Below are 17,162 nucleotides of genomic sequence, written 5' to 3'. Positions count from 1 at the left end.
CCACGAGCCCGTTCCTTCTCCTCCTGGCAGATCACCAGCTGTGCTGTGATCTGGTGGCTAACAGCAAAAGTCCCCAGGGCCAGCAGCACTGGAGTCTGTGCCCAGTGCTGTCACCAAGCCACTGCGAGTCCTGTGCAGGCTGCTTTTATTTTTATTTGATTTTCTGTGCTTTACTTTGCCCATCTTCAGATAGGAGGTGATAAAATACCAGGTTCCCAGCCACTTTGCCCTCCTGGATTGAAGATGTGGGGTTTTGCTGAGGGGCTGCTGAGCAGGGAGCTGATGTCAGCCGTGCTGTGAAGATCCTGGATTCGGACACCCGCTGGGCTGTGTGCTGGAAACAAAGAATTTGGCCTCAATATTCTTAGCTGAGCTCACGAATGCAGAAAACAGTGCCTGGACACAGATGGCAAGGCTTGTAGGAGTTTTAGCGAAGCTGTCTCTGGGAAAGTTTTCCTTTGGCTGGGTGACATTTTTGAGCCCCAGCACGGTCGTGGTTTGCACCCTGCTTGTAGGATGATAACACATCACTGAAGGTGGTGGTACCCATACCCTGGTGCTCTGGTTCCCAGAAAGCCAACAGGGCCTGAAAATCTTCCTTTTCCCTTTTTGCACTGCAAATGTCAGCCATGGTTCATGGAGCAATCCAAATTGGCAGAGGCCCCGCTTCAGCCCTGGATCAGATCGAGACACAGCAGAAACCCAGGCCAGGCTGAGCAGCTCCTCCGCTGAAACTCCTGCCTGGTGGGAGCTGGCTGCAAAGCTGTCAGAGCCAGAGCAATGCACAGCTGGGAAAACGTCTGCCAAAAGCAGTACCCTGTGGCATTGCACAGTGTCCAAGGCCAGGGCAGCGGGTCTGGAAGGATCAGGGACACTCAGGCTGTCCTGCAGAGGGATGAGCAATCCGTCTCCTCGGGGCATTGCAACAGTGAAGGATGCCTGTGGTGAGCCATGTGGCAGCAGGGAAAGAACGCTTGTCATCTCCCTTCCCTTGCTGAGAACTTTGCAGAGATGTGGATGAAGGGCAGGGGGTCTCCGTTCCTCCTGGGCCAGCTCATTCGGTGCTTGAGAAATGCTTCTGCACGAGGAGCAGGACGATGGGTGCTGCCCTCAGGCTGTGTGGCTCGAGCCGCACATTAATTTGGGCATGCACAAATGTGTCCCTAACAATGGAGGAGATGAGGTCAGTGGTTTTTTTTTTAATTATTATTATTTATTTATTTATTTATTTTATTTTTCTGGGAGCTGACAGTCTTTGATAAATTTTCCTTCTGGAAGTGAAGAGCTCTCACAGTTTCCAGTACAAGATAACATCCTTGCTTCCAGATCTTTGCAAAAGCTAATGAAAAAAAAAAAAAAAAAAAAGAGAGAGAGAGAAAAGGAAACAGAAATCTGATTTTTTCTCCCTGACCTTCTCTTGACTTTCTCTGGAGATGCTGTTTGTTGCTGTGTTTGGAAGAAGGGCTCGTTCCTATCCCAGCAGATCTGCCAGCGCAGGGCGGCTTCGGTCGGGCTGGACGGGAGCGGGGAGGTTGTGCAACCTTCCACTGCTGCTGCTGGATGTCAGATCGAAGCCAACACAAACTAGCAGCAAAGTGAAACGATTTGTTTATCCAACTGTTTTCTGCTGAAGGAACTACACTCTCCTTACAAGCACCAAGCCCATTGTCACTTTTGGCAGAAAGCTACTTAATGGTGTGACCTAATTTCAGATGACCACCACTGGCAGGAGCGTGGCTAGTATTTAAAGTTTGTATCCCATAACCATGCTTTTGTGTAAGGGATCATAGAATCCTAGAATCATAGTGTCATTAGGGTTGGAAAAGCCCTCCAGGATCACCTGCTCCAACCACCAATGTCACCCCCAAGCCCTGTCCCCAAGCACCACGTCCAACCTCTCCTTGAACACCCCCAGGGACGGGGACTCCCCCACCTCCCTGGGCAACCCGTCCCAAGGCCTGACCGCTCTTGCTGAGCAGAAATGTCTCCTCATTGCCAACCTGAGCCTCCCCTGGCACAACTCGAGGCCGTTCCCTCTGCTCCTGGCCCTGGTTCCCTGTGAGCAGAGGCCGCCCCCCAGCTCCCCACCCCTTCCTTTCAGGCAGTTGCAGAGAGCAATAAGCTCTGCCCTGAGCCTCCTCTTCTCCAGACCAAACCCCCCCAGGTCCCTCAGCCGCTCCTCACAGGACTTGTGTCCCAGGCCCTTCCCCAGCTTCGGAGCCCTTCTCTGGCCACGCTCCAGGGCCTCAATGTCCTTCTGGGAGTGAGGGGCCCAAAGCTGAACCCAGCACTCGAGGGGCGGCCTCACCAGGGGGACGAGCACCTTCCTGGCCCTGCTGGCCCACTGCTCCTGACACAACCAGGATGTTGTTGGCCTTCTTGAATGGAAATGTATTTGTGGGGTAAAACCCCCACAGGTGGTGTTGCAGCTTGCAGTAACCATGCTGGGTGCTCTCTTTTTGTCTTGGCAGTTCTTTGTTTTCTGCCATGGGCTCCTGCAGCTCTCCCAGCTCCTGGTCTCTGGCTACCTGAAGAGCTCCATCTCCACCATCGAGAGACGATACGGCCTCTCCAGCCAGACATCAGGGCTGCTCGCATCCTTCAACGAGGTGAAAACCTGCTTGTTCCCCTCGTCCACCCAGCAAACGCTCTCCCCACGCTCCTGTCATTCCCTCGCCTGGCATTTCTGAGGTCTGTGTCCCTGAAACCAGAAATATTCTGAGCCTTTCTGGTTTTGTGTCCCGCTGCAGGTTGGGAACACGCTGCTGATCGTCTTCATCAGCTACTTCGGGAGCCGGGTGCACAGGCCTCGCTTCATCGGCTGCGGCGCCATCCTGGTCTCCTTGGCCGGCTTCCTCATGTCGCTCCCTCACTTCATCACAGGGCCCTACGAGTACGACCAGTCCATTGCCAGTAGGTACTCTAGGAACTGAATTTATGCTTTTGGGGACAGAACCTCTGGTCCCCCTTGTCTTCTGTGCCTCCGTGCTGCAGGCAAGCTCCAGGTGGCAGGATGGTTTTCCCGAGCCATCAGGGCTTTCATTTCCCACAACCCGTGCCAAGCCAACCTCACTCACGTCAGCTTCTTCCTTATTTTCATTCCCATGACCTCAGTAAGGTGTGGTGAACATTACCAGCCGAAACCTTTTGCAGGAAGGAATAAGAAGAGGTGTGCAAGGAGCCCCGTTTGACCCAGTGGGGCAGCGGAGGGGCACCCCTCCTGCTTTGGGGCATCTCCCCTGGCTGCCCTGTGCACCTGAGATCTCCTTGAGCTTTGAAGTTTTAGACCCTATCCAAAAATCAGCCCCTCGTGGGAGACACACAGGTGGATATTGCTCATGGAGAACAGGAGCAGGGTGGATCTGGGATGTTCTTCCTGAAAGGTGAAGAGATAAGAAGGAAAGAAAGAAGGGAGAAAACATCTCTCATGTTACTCCCCAAATCCTGCCACAAACCTCCAGCAAATCTTTTAGAAGCCTCCAACAAATGGCTTTTCTCTGGCTCATCAGAGAAAGCGCAGCTGCTTTGCTCAGCTACGGCCAACAAAGGAAGACTTAATAGGTGAATAATTCTCAGATACAAATGGGGCCAGATGCTAACGACAGTTTGGAAACAATTAGCCATGTATTTTAGGAGTGGCTGGTGCTGGTGGCCGTGTGTCAAGCGCTCAGAGTTACAAGTGATTTGGGGTATAACCATGGAAATCCTGCTATAAACACTTCCCCTCTGTTATGTAAGGGAGATCGGGATGCTACATGATCCCTAATCAGCGCTATCTCTCGGGCAGTTTTGTAATACATTTCTGGGTAAAATGCAGTCTCATTTCCTGAGCAGTGAGTTACAAAACCTGTAGTTTTTCTCACTTTATTGTGAGAAACTGGAAGCGATCTCAGCTCTGCTTTTTCCGTGGAGGTAGCTTGCCATGGCACGCACATCTGTCTCGCTGCGATCATCTGCAGAGTAACCTTTGCGTTGGTGCCATTTCATTGTGACCCTATCCAATTCCCCATCCATAAGCATCTATTGGGTTTGGGATTTCCTTTCACCAACATTTCCCACCCGAAATCTGTTGCGTGCACATCCACGTGCTTGCTGCTGTCTCCAAAAAACTTGCTCTCTCCTTACCAAGCCCCTCAGACCCTCTCCTCTTGTCCCCGCAGGCATGTTCAGCAACACCACCGACCTGTGCCAGCCCGAGGGGCTGGAGTCCCAGGGGAACCTCAGCGACACCGTCTGTGCCCCCCACACTGCCAGGGAGAACCACGAGGTGCTCCTCGTCATGTTCATCGCCCAGGCGCTGCTGGGCATCGGCGGCGTCCCCATCCAGCCCTTTGGGATCTCCTATATCGATGACTTCGCCAGCGAGCAGAACTCTCCCCTCTATTTGGGTAAGGCGGGGGACGTTGAGAAAAGAGGGGAAACCAGAATTAGCTCTCTAGAGCAAGGCAGGATAGTGTTCGTTTGCACTAATGAGAGCTTGTTCTAGCCCTTCTGCTCTTCCCAGCACCGGGAAGGTTTCTCCAAATTAGTGGATCTGCTTCAAGCTTGGACAGACTACAGACACCAGTGCTGGGAAATATGATTTAGGGGAGAGTTTGGGATTACTGGGATTTTTGGCCTGTGAGTGAAAGCCAGAGAGAGACACAAAAAAAAGTTTCAACAAGGAGAAATGAAATAATTTCCCTCTGTTCACAGGAGGCAGCTGTGGGCTTAAGATGCAGAAATTAAAACTTTGTTTAGGTATAGGGTAAATGGTAGGAAGCTAAAGAGGGAGGATCAATCATCTGGGAGGTGGACAAGCATCCTTCAGCATACGGGGTGCTGGAGAACAGCTTGGGCAGCCTGCAAGGGATGTCACAGAGAGGTGGGATAGATGAGAAGGCTCTTGCAGGTCCTTTGAGCCCTTTTCCAGCTGCTATCTGTGACAGCCTTTTGAACTGGATGGGCCAGCAAGGGTGGCTCAAAAGCATGTCATTACCATCAAGAAACTGGAAGTACCACATCAATTTTTGCTCCAGCATGCACTAGAGACCTGTTCAGCATATTTAAACAGATCATCTGTCAGATAGGAGTGGAATCCTCAACGTGTTTGATGTCTTCATCAGTAATTCACAGAGGAGAGTTTGCTGATAACTTTTATCTCCGTTACCCTGTAATGGAGAGTCAGTAAACTGTGATACCAAAGAAAGTGATTCAGACAGCGTGATGAGTTCCTTGAGCAACTTTGTGTTTCCCAGATTTCTTATGTCAAGGGGCACATCTTGTTTCTGGGTGTATTTCAGCTTTTTTAAGGCGCTGGAGGAAAGTAGCAGGAAAGATTTGAGTTTTGCAAAACCTTTCCTGCAAAGGGAGCCTGGGAAGCACAGGGTTGTTATCCCCATAGATAGGATAGATCCCCATAGGAGGCAGATCAGAAAGCTGTTTGGGAAACAGCCTGCACTGGGGGAAAGTGTTGTGGACCATGGTCCTGCCCTGAGCCACTTTGTGTCCCCAATGGTCTCTTTGTGTGTGGCTGAGCCCCTCTCTGCTCTCATCTCTGCAGGCATCTTGTTCTCCGTGACCGTCATCGGGCCGGGGGTGGCCTTCATGCTGGGCTCTGCCATGCTGCGTTTTTACGTCGACATCGACAAAATCACTGAAGGTGAGTGAAGGCACCCCTGGAAAGCCACCCATCACCCTCCCTGCTGCGTCCCAGTGACTGAGCCAGCAGTAGTCCAGCCCCTCACTGGGCATCCCGACCCCCAAGGGCTGAGGGTGCAACCCATGGGGCATACTCTGGCTCCCTTTGCTTGTTGTCTCACCTGGGAAGTCACTTCCAGCACCATGGGATGCTCTGGAACTGGTCTCATCAAATCTGGGGTGGATGCCCCAGATTTTTGTGTCCTTCCCATCCGACTTGGGTTGCTGGAATCCCATATTCAATCATCTCATTCTCCTTCAGACCTGGAGGTCTTAAATCATAGAATATCCCGAGCTGGAAGGAACCCAAAAGGATCTCTCAGCCCTGGGCTGCTGCCAGGTCTGGTTAGGGGGATGCTCATCTGCATTGTGATACTAGAACAGACCTCGTTTTCACTCTTCTACAATTTTTATGCCATATGCCAGAAAGAAAAGTGGGAGCATCTTGCCTCTAGCCAGCACTGGAGTGGAGAATGGGTTACCAGGACTCAGATGGGAAAAAGCAGAGGGAAAGGTAGGATGGGAGGAAAGTGAAAACAAGTAGAAGAGAAAAGCCAGGTAGTGCAGGAGAGGAGCATGAAAGGGATTTCCTTTACAACTTTTGTCTCTCCCTGAGCCATGTTACCAAAATCTTTTGTAGTCATCTCTTTTTTGGCTGCTTTTGAATCCTGGAGCACAAGTGGATCTTCCCCAGCTATTATCAGAGCAAACTCACATTATACAGCATATCCTCATGTGAGGAAAGGGACAACTGACTCCTTTGGGTGGTGACCAGAGCACCAGCGCAGGGGGTGGATGGGCAGTGGGTGCTGGTGCTGCAGGTGAAGCTTTGGCTCCTTCTTGGAGCCCCAGGCTCACTCCTGCTCACAGATTTCACCAGAGACTTTTTTTTGCCTGGACTTTGTCACTGTATATTTTATGATGTTATGTTTTTACGATGTTTACAAAGTAAGAACATGGTTTACAATGCCTCCTCCTATCAGACAACCTCCAAGCTCATTACTGCAGCAATCAATCCTCCTCACTGGCTCGTGAACCTCAGAGATGTCTCTGGAGTCCAGACAGGTGAAGACTCCCGACCATGAACCCCAGATGCACTAAGGAAATCTGTGCTAGGGAAAACAAACTTACTATAAGTCATTATCTTTCACTTATCCCTTGCCACCCTTACAAAGGTGCCTGGGCCTGTGCCATGCTCTTCGCTGCAAGCTCACCACCACAGCTGCATGCTCCATCTCTGCAGAGGTGATGGATGAGCTCTCCCCAGGCCACGTGCAGCAGCAGGGAGTGGGATTCCTTCTGCTGTTGAGCTGAGACCAGGAAGCCAGGATGGACTTCATCTAGATCCTCTGGAATCACCTAGATCAGCCTCTGAAGGGTGAAGAAGGGGGAAGCTCTAGGACATCCTTATCCCAGTCACTCCCATCTGAAGGGCTGAGTGAGGTTTTAGAGACCCTGGTGACACTGAAAAATGATCTGAGATATAGCAGCATGCCCCAAAACTGATAGTCCTCAAGCTGGGAGCCACGGCTATGGAGCACACTGGTGTCTCGGGTGCCTGGGGCCACCCAGCACCATCCCTTTGGGGTCCCTCTGGTCACCTTTGACTAAATGCTGTTCTATCTGTGTTGCAGACGAGGTCCAGCTCACGAACAAGGACCCGCGGTGGGTCGGCGCCTGGTGGCTTGGCTTCCTGGTGGCAGCCAGTCTGGTGGCCGTGTCTGCGGTGCCCTACTTCTTCTTCCCACGGGAAATGCCAAAAGAGGTAGGAGAGGTGCTGCGGGTTGCCCCGGTGGCATTGCGCTCAAACACGCCATTCCTTAAAGCCTGCTGCGAGCTGTGCTTTGGTCTCATCTCTGGGATGTGATAATTGCATGGTGGGACACCAAAATAGCACAGAACTGTAGGAATATTCAGCACCAGGCAAGCCCAATGCAGACGGACGTCCTGCCTTCTCCTGGCCCACGTGGAGCTGGGACTTCCCACTTCTCTGGGGAGGCGATGGTCCTGCTCTTCTGCCTTGTCTCGTTTGGGAGCTGGTGGCAGCTGTTGCACTGCTGGCCCTCGTTTCCCTTCAGGAGGATCACATGTGCTTGAGGATCAGCCCCATTTCGTAGGAAATATGAATAGTGCATCACCGGCCCTTCCTTAGAAGTGGGTTGTGCCTGGGGGCGTTTGAAATACTGGGGCTGGTGGGCAGTTTGTTTTGTTCCCATTACAAAAAACAAAACAAACCACAACCCTTTTCAACGCTCACTTGTCCATGGGGCTCCACCATCCAGCTTTGCCCATCACCTCTGCGTTTTCTACCAGGGTCTCGATCCCTTTGGAGCCCTGCTGAGTGTGTTAGGGCCGGTGCCAGCACGTGAAATGGCTCGTGAGCTTCCCAAGCGCTTTGCTGGCTGCAGGTCCTGGCTTTCTGGCAAACGGCGTGTTGTGGGGAATAATTCAAAACAAATTGTTGTTCTAGAGAAGAAGCTTCCCCTTTGTGGGAAGGCTTTGGATGCTGTTGGTTGCTGGAGTTCCTTGGATGCGCTTAGTTGGTGAATTTGTGTTCCTCTCCATGCCTTGGCCATGCTCCAGCCTGTCTAATCGCCTTTCACATATATTTTATTTTGAAACACTCTCAAGCTTTCTTGTCTAAACAAGTACGTGCACTGCCTGGTGCGCAATAATTCCTCATTTCTCTGAAATTTCTGCGGTGATGAGCGATTCTTATAAAGGTTTAAGGTTCACCTGCTTTGTACAATGCAACCTGTTGTGCCGTTTGCACTTCAGGGGAATCCGGTGATCCACCCCTGGGTTTTACACGCTGTCAGGTTCCCCTAACAGCTGCAGTCCGGTGAGGTTACAGGGTGGAAAATCATCCTTCACGGGATGAGGGTGACACTGAATGCAATGGGCTCGATTTGTCCTTTTGAAGCTTGGTTCACTTTCAAATCATTACGGATGATCTGTATTAGCAGAACCTGCTCGGTGTGCGATGGGGGCGCGCTCCTTATCGGCAGAAAGCTTCTTTATTAGGGCTGATGAGAACATTAATCTCGTGGATGGCTCTTGAGGGAAAATAACGTGCTTCATACTAAACCAACTGTACTTTTACGAGGGCTGCACTCTGATCAGCGTGATCAGTTTACAGAGTTTTACAGACTGGCTGGATAATGATATAAAAAACAAACAAACAAACGGGAGTTTTTTTCTGTAGTTATTGCAGGAAACAAAAAAAAAAAAAAAAAGTTAATATTGTTTTCACTTGCTTGCCCCTGCAGTAAATCAGTGTTCAGCTAAAGGTAAAACACGAACACTTTTCGGTCGCAAAGGGCAGCCACCTTTCCTCTCCAGTGAGCTGGAGGCAGCGACGTTTCTGAAGCCACCCAATTAGTGCACCCACCATTGAGCTCATTAGAGAAAAACTTCCCCTACAAAAGAGCATCAGCTGGGGAAGTACCGCAAAACCCTGCAGGAAGGATGGGCAGAGCTGGGAAGAAATGCGGCGCAGGAAGGAAATGTGTGTCTGCAGGCAAAGCTTGATGCTAATAAAGCATTGACCCCAAGTTTGCCTTTGTCTACCCCAACCGGAGCACGTTGCTGTAGATGTTGAAGCTGCCTGGGAACAATTTGTTGGGACCTTTCCCCGTGGCAGAGCCCACCAAGCAAGATCACCGTAGCAAAAGCTGTCCCATGGCTCTGTCCTTCTCACTTCTGAAAGTGCTAATTCTCTTCTCTGATTCCCACCCCACCTTCATTTTCTCTTCTCCCTCCTGGCTCACTCGTTGTATCCCAGCTCAGCTCTTGGTGGTCTCCCCAAACCAAGGTCTCCGTCCTCCTCAGTGGGCATCATCCAGCAAACTGGACACCAATTCCTTTGGAGATTTATTTTTCTCTTCCCATCAGCCAAGACAGATCTGTATTATTTATTCTACAGCCACATTTCGGCTTTGCCTTTACCTTCCAGCTTCTTCCTTTGAAGTTTCTGCAATGACTTTTGCGCTTCACATGAACACGTTTTGCACTTAATGTGAACAGAGTTCAGTCTTTTTGATCTTTTCTCTCATAAATCAACCACTCCTTACCCCTCTTTTGATCTTTTCTCATAAATCGATCACTCCAGACCCCTCTTTTGACCTTTCCTCACAAATCAATCACTCCTGACTCCAAACATTTTTGTTCCTCTGCTTTGAAACCCGTCAGCAAGTTTCTAGCACCGAAATATCCTGAATAACACGACTTGAGGACAAGCACAGCAAAGCTATAAAGTTGTCAGGATCTCGGGTGGAGGATGAGGGGAACAGGCTTTTATTGGGCAAACTGCTTCCAGTCAAAACCAGTTTTTCCCTAATAATTCCAGTTTAAAGCTGTTTCCATGAGCCTGAACCATTTCTCAGGGTTTTGTCCTGGACTGTGGGGAACTACAGCCTTTGAATATTTTCCTGTGTAGCCAGTTTGCTCTGTGCTCTATCATCTATACCTGGGTTTGATGAGGGAAAAGTGCCATCTGGAGCACCTTAAACAAAAGCAGAGGCATTGCCCTTGTTCAGAACCTCTGGCGTGTTGTGTCCATGCCCTGGAAATTCTGGTTTACTGTCACTCAGCCCCCTTCAGATAATGGTCCATTACATCAGCCCTCTAGTTGCCTAGGTTTTCCTGCTTGGTTTACCAGCCCCTCCTGCATGCACAATTCCCATCTTCCCTCTCTGAAGATGAATTCTTCTTACTGTGCTAAGGGGATTGCTGAAAATAGCTGGGGATTCTGCACCGAACCACTAAGGAAGCCACTGGCACCTCACAGCAGCCCAGTCCATCCCTCTGGGATGCTCTGTTCTCTTCTTCTATTTAGCAATGTCATGTTTAGTCTCCTAGTTTTCACATTTTCCAGTTTAACTCTTGTTTTCCCCTATGGTGCTGCACGTAGAGACCAGACTTACTGGGTTCCTTTATTTATTTAAACACTGGTGCTGTTGAAGGGGGACAACAGGCTGCTGAGATCCACCCACCCCAACCCAAGGTTGCCCATCCAGCTGGGGACACGGGGATGCAAACCAGAAGAGATGAATGGGATGGTGCCTCTTTCGTGTTGGGTCCTTCTTCATCTCAAGGCTTCACGTGTGGTGCTTTGGCTTGGAGAAGTGCAAAAACAAGGCTGAAAGGAAGCACAAACATGAAAAGAACCACGTCACCACGTCACAGGAAAGCCACCAAAGGGAACCTCACGGTACAGCTGAAGACCACTCACTGCACATCTGTGGAAACTCCATCTAGATCAGCAAATCCAGTGCATTTATGAGCTGCTCAGCTCCACAGCCAGCTGTGTAGCACTGTGCTCCCTGGTTTCTGCTCAGGACCCACCGCTTGTGTTCTCCTGCTAGAGATGGATGGAGCCACCGTCCTGCTGCCAGCAGGTTTATCCCCCGTAAGACAGGATGGAAATGGCCAATGGACGAAATCCTTTGCAGAATGGAGCATTTTGGGGGGCATGTAGGATGGGGGAGAACGGATGTGAAATGTAGGAGTGCTCAGGGCATGCAGCAACACAATGGGCTTTGTGGTGACCCCAAAGTGCTTCTGCTGGGATTTCGACTCTGTCTCTAGGGCAGATGAGTCCCCTGTTGTTCATCTCTCCAGGTTTTGCTTTTAATTCCCCCCAGATAGTTTGAGGAGATGCTTGGGGACAGAAGAGAGCACCAAGATGGACTTGCAGCCACAATCTGAGCAGGGGGTTAGGAAGTCACCCCCATCTCCCATGGATAAACCCATCCATCTAGCACCTCACACCACGGGGGACAGAGCTGGCAAACCCAGGACAGCAGCCCGCAGACTGCATCAACTTGTTTCATCCCCAAAAAGCACCTGCTGCATGGTGGCAAAAGCAGGGGGTGCATGGAGAAACCCTGAAAATGTGTCTTGGCTACAGATGCCTCCAAGAGCTTGGGGTGGCATTGCTTGGTGAGGTTTGGGAATGTCTGGCCCTTGAGTCCTGAAGCAGAAGGTCCGTGATAAGATGTTCCCACAGGTAGAACATTGCCCTGAAGATGCCCCATGGGCACTGGTGCTGCTCTGAGCCATGCCAGGGGATTGTACCCTTGAGTTCAAACCTTCAAGGAGCTGACAGCCTCGTGTCCTGCAGGCTGGGAGCTCCCCAGCCCTCCGAGGGTACCTGCAGGGTGCAGACAGCCAACAGCTCTGCCTGGCGGTGGCCTCGGGCTCCGTGTGAACTTCCCAGGTCCCGTGGTGGCAGTCACTCATCCCTTCTGTGCAGCAGGGACATTGTGCAACAGCTCCAGGGGAGGGGAAGTGAAAATAACTTCTCCAGCTTCTGGCTTGGGACAAATTGTCCTCGTTTATTCGGACCCTCCCACGTTGACCCAGCAGCGACCTGGCGTGCTCCCAGGGCGCACGGAAAGCCAAAAGGAAAATATCCCACAGGGAACTCTTAGAAGTTTGCTCCTCTTTGTGTTGCTGCCCGTTGGAGAACGGTGAAAGAAGCTGGGGTGGGGAAATCAAAGGGTTTGTCAGAAAACTTTGTCCCCAGAGCCACGGGGCTGTGCTGCTCTGAGGCTTCCCTTTAATAGGGAAGCCCCCAAAAGCACCAGCAAAAAGCAGCTTGGAAAGACAATCTGGGGAGCATCCGGAGGCCAAGTAGCACTGGCATGCAGGTGCCTGCCTTCCTGGAACAGGTCGGGCTCAATGGTCGGATTTTCCCCAGGGAGCTTTAAAGACAGGCACAAATAAATGGCAGCTAAAAACAGCCAGTTTTGCCCGAGCGAGGCTGTGGGCTGGCTATTTTAACACACTAGGTCCTGGCGGGACCCACACGTGCTGGGAGAGGCATAAAGGAGCGTTTGTAGGGAGCACAACCTTGTCGGGAGGAAAATCAGGTTTTTTTCCGTCTACGAGGTTTTACATTTTGTTTGTTTAACGCAAAAATGGGTTCACTGACCTTGTTTTTTTTCACTGAGCCTGGAGCACGAGGCTCTGCACAGCCGGAGGGGAACTCTGCAGAATCCCCAAATTAAGCAAAGAATATTTCTCTATCACAGAGCAGACCTTTTATCCCTTCTGCCCGTGGTGTACATGAATTAAACCAGGCTCCCCTTGTCGCAGGTGCCATATCCAGGAGCCCGGCTCGCAGCAGAGCCACCTTCATCCGCCTTTCCTGCAAAGCAGGTCCTGCTCCTCCCCTGGCTCCCAGCCCTGCTCCATTGTAGCTGATTTATTCAAGTCTGTGCTTGGAAGTGGAGGATTTCCCCCCCGCTCAAGGTCAGGCTGGGGATGCTCTTCCTAATGCAAAGCCCCCGGTGCTTGAGGAGCTGCAGGAGGGGATCTGCTCTGGGAGGCTCTGCTTGAGCACGGGGCTTCCAGATGATCCCCAGAGGTGTCTCCAATGTCAAAAGTGATCCAGATGTGATCACAGACCCACAGCCTGGCACCTCGGGGCCCTGCTGGGCTCTCACCACCAATTCCAGACCTCTCTGGCCCCAGGAGCACCCCAGGGGGGCAGGATCCTCTCCATGCCCCTGTGGGCGCTGCTTTGCCCCGTGCACAAACATCAGCTTTGTCTGGTGCTTCCTTAGGGTCCCAATTAAAGCCTCCCCGAACCCAGTGTGCCTCCTCCACCTCCCTAAATGTATCCAAAGAGCCTTAGATAAAAAAGGCTTGCAAAAACCAGGAATGCAGTGCGGGCCCCTTCACTGAACCCTCCGAGGAACAATGCTGAAAAATCCAAGCGCGGGGGCGTTTTGCAAGGCGCTTCCCACACTCATTTGTTTTTTTTTTGACAAGACGCTGCCGCAGACGGCCAGGAAGCCACGCACAACCAACCCAGTGCTGCTATTTCACCTGCCGACTCCGGTGTGCCAAACCACCAGCACAGAGCAATGCCAAAATCCCCAGCTGCAGGAGCGCAGCGTGCCGGTGCCCGGCGAGCGGGCAGGATTTACCCCGTTCCCTCCTCCGCTTGCTTTCCCAGCATCCAAACGTGCCTGCTTCACCCTGCAGGAATGCATTTCCCGATCCATTCAGGCAGCAGAAGCGGGGCCAAGCCTCTGTGGGGAGAGGATTTTGCCTTCTCCTCGAGGGCTTTGCTTTGCGTTGCGGGGAGCAGCTGCTGCTCGGTGCTAAGGCAGCAGATGCGCACGGAGATGTCCTCCTCGTGCCGAGGCACCCCGAGCTGGAGGGTTTTGTCCTGGGGATTTGGGTTTTGTCCTGCATGTGCCGGCAGTGCCCAGCAGGCTGTCACCCCTCCGAAATGCCAGCAGCTGGCATCCGAGGAAGCCACAGTCAGTAAGAGCTTGAATGCGTTTTTGGAAAGCTCTGCAGTTTTAGCACCTGCGTTTCTGGTCCTATGAGACACCCTCGTGGAAAACCAAAAGGATTTTGTCTTTGCCTTTGAAAAAAAATAAAATATGAATCTCCAAGCTCCACCAATGACAACCAGGAAAGGAGCTATAAAAATCCCACCGCTGCCTTGCAGAGTCTCTTGAGAAGAGATTGTGGTATTCACAGCACGGGACATTTTGACCTCTCCAGTGTTTAATAATCATTCTCATTTTCGGAGAACTAGAGCTCATTTTAGCTGATGAGCTGTCCAGTTCTTTGGGGGAATGAAGAACATCTAGTTTCTATTGAATTAACTCATTCATCTGACTCACGTTAAGTTTGTGTCAGGAGCTGCAGCTGAGCAGTGGCTGAGCTGATGTGGGATGTCAGACAGGGCTCTGCTGGCTCAGGGCTTCTGGCTAAAATTGCACTGTGGGTTTTTTTTTTCTTTTTTTCTTTTTTTCTTTTTTCTTTTTTCTTTTTTCTTTTTTCTTTTTTTCTTTTTTTCTTTTTTTCTTTTTTTCTTTTTTTCTTTTTTTTTTTTTCCCATGAAAACTACACTACCCTTGAGCACTGTATGCAATTATAGTCGTGTAATATCACTTCTCATCTACTTAGCACCCTCCGACCAGTGAGTCCCCTAAAAGCCTTCAGAACAGGGGATCATGCATCCAAAAAACCTCCCCTCCTGGCCTCCCACTTGCTGGTGCTGGAAGGTTGGAAGCTCCCCTTCCAAACGTCCTTTTTCTGGTGTCTCTGTGTCAGCATCTCCATCCCAGACCCTGCACCTTTTTTCCTTGTAATTGCAGGCTGCTCTCCTTGCTGATACCAGGGGCAAAGGCATTTGCACAGCTCGGTAAGCACCGAGACTCGGGGGAAATGCTCATCCTCCATCCAAAACCGCAGTGTCCTTCACCTGCTTTAGGTGGACCTTCTCCCGCGCTCCAGGTGCATCTCTCCTGGAGTTTCTGCGTCCGTGGGTATTTCTGAAATGTGATTCAGTGCTGTGTGGGAAGGGGAGAAAGTTGCCTTTTACCCCTGTAACCCAGACGTCTGTGTGGATGCTCTCATCCTGATGGCAGGACAGGAGGGAGGACGTCTGCCTGGCTTCTCCCAGCAGCCACAGATGCTGCTGGCAGAGCCCAGGACATTTTAAGCTCCATCGACAAGAAGTGTGGGCTGCTGCCCGTCCCTCTGCCTTCAGCAGAGAGCCAGGCCATGATTCAGGAGGGGGATTTTCCCTTCTTTCAGCAATGCAGCTGCGGAAGAAGCGAGTTCAGTGGGAAGGCTGGCAGTGACAAACTCTCTTCTGTCCCCAGGTGACGAGTGGGAAGGAGAGTGGCAGCAAGAAGAGCGAGGATCTGCTCAGCCAGCTCAGGTCAAAGTCTGAACAAGTGCAAAACCTCTCTCTAGCCAAGTTCATCAAACGTAAGTCTGTGCATCCTCCTGCTTCGCTGGGATTTTGTTTAACATTTTGGTAATGATCTGGGTGAGGGAACTGAGTGCACCCCCAGTAAGTAAGGTCAAGCACTGGGACGAGCTGCCTGGGGATGTGGTGCAGTCCCCATCCCTGGAGGTATCTAAGAAATGTCTGGATGTGGCACTGAGGGACATGGTTTAGTGGTAGGACTCGGTAGGTCAGGTTGTTTGATGGTCTTGATAATCTCAAAGGCCTTTTCCAACTGAAATTATTCTGATTTCTCTGCTCGCACACCCATCCATCCTGGCAATGGTCAGGTTGCAATGCCAGCCTCTTCCTATACAAGCCCTCGGGACCACCCCGTGCTGATCACAGCATCCTTCCAGGGGAGCTCAGCACCATCTCCCCACCTGGGAGCAGTGCCTCATGTGGGCAGTGGGAAATGGGAACAAAAACTTAAACCAGAACCCAAAGCCAGGCAGGAAAGTGGGACCCAAGCAGGGAGCCATGGGAAGGGAAAGAGAGAGAATCTCTGATAGAATCACGGAGTGATTCATGTTAGAAGGGACCCTAAAACCCCCTCAACCCCCCTGCCATGGTCAGGACACCCTGTCCCCAGCCCAGGCTGCCCCCAGCCCCATCCAGCCTGGTCTTGGGCACTGCCAGGGCTGGGGCACCCCCAGCTCCTTGGGTTAGCGTGGGACAGTGATGATCCTGTTCCAGATACACAACTAGAGCAGGGTTTGCAGCTTGGGTTCAATGAGATACTATTTCTCATCTTCCAGGCAATCACAATCCCACCCCAGGTAGCTCTTAGTCCCAAAAAAAGTCTCCCCAGGTCCCATCCTTCAAGGCTGGTGACAATACGACAGTGCTGCCTGGAGCCAGGGTCAGAGCAACTAAAATCAGCTGCATCTTTGTGTAGAGCGGTGTTAATCCAGTACAATGAGCTTGTCTGGAAATCAGGGGGCTGAGGAAGCCTCTTACAGCTGAAAGGAATCAGCTGGGCTTTGGTTTGTGTAGGCTACGGCTAAGGGTCACATTTGTTTGAAAGAAATACTTGGATCTCTGGCAATTACTTAAGGCAAGGAGCCCTACAAAGCCAACCCATGTCGGCTTCCTCCATATTCCCTTCCATTTATTAGGAACTCCTTGTTTTAGTAAGGTCAGTGGAGGGCAGGCACAGCCAGACGAGCGTGGGCAGGTTTCGATCCTGCTCTTTGAGCCCTTTGCTCATCGTAGCCTGATGCTGAGTTCAAGGAGCAAGCCAGGGGGGCTGCTCCCCCGCCGAGCTTGCACCATCATTTAGCAAACCAGTGATTTTCACACCAACACTCTCTGCCACTGAAAAAAAAAAAAAAAAAAGAATAAAAATGAGCTCTCCGTGCCTGGGTGCAGAGAAGGAAATACCTGTGCTTAGGGTTTGCATCCGGGCTGTGCTAATAAATTTGTTATTTCTGAGAATTTATCCCCTAAATCCCAGTCCGGAAAATGATGATGTGGCTGCAATTTTGGCCAGGAGAGCAACCTTGCTGAAATCCCTGAGGTTTTCTAATAGCAGCAATGACAAATCTCGGGGCTGGGACTCACCGAGACATGGACAGAGGCATAAAGGAGCAAATGTTTGTCCCAGGGCTCTTGAGGGCTGCTAGCATTTGTCATGGCAGGGCTCAGACTTTGTGCCCACCAGAGTGGACTGCAGAAAGGAGCTTTTTGACCCAGGATTTCTTCACGACCCAAGGCTGAG

General features: G+C 51.2%; 1 protein-coding gene across 1 annotated transcript in view; it reads left to right on the top strand.

Moving 5' to 3' along the window:
• The window catches only part of SLCO2B1 (solute carrier organic anion transporter family member 2B1), a 46,416-nt gene that overhangs the window by 16,507 nt on the left and 12,747 nt on the right, over window positions 1-17,162 (top strand). Inside the window, exons 3-8 of the mRNA XM_072032950.1 lie at window positions 2,472-2,609; window positions 2,751-2,913; window positions 4,161-4,388; window positions 5,543-5,641; window positions 7,314-7,444; window positions 15,315-15,423. Coding sequence (XP_071889051.1) covers window positions 2,472-2,609; window positions 2,751-2,913; window positions 4,161-4,388; window positions 5,543-5,641; window positions 7,314-7,444; window positions 15,315-15,423 — 868 coding nt within the window. The remainder of the gene's footprint in view (window positions 1-2,471; window positions 2,610-2,750; window positions 2,914-4,160; window positions 4,389-5,542; window positions 5,642-7,313; window positions 7,445-15,314; window positions 15,424-17,162) is intronic.

This window comes from Anas platyrhynchos, chromosome 1, assembly GCF_047663525.1.
Source record: "Anas platyrhynchos isolate ZD024472 breed Pekin duck chromosome 1, IASCAAS_PekinDuck_T2T, whole genome shotgun sequence".
Taxonomy (NCBI): Eukaryota; Metazoa; Chordata; class Aves; order Anseriformes; family Anatidae; genus Anas; species Anas platyrhynchos.
This window is presented reverse-complemented; position numbering and strand designations above follow the sequence as displayed.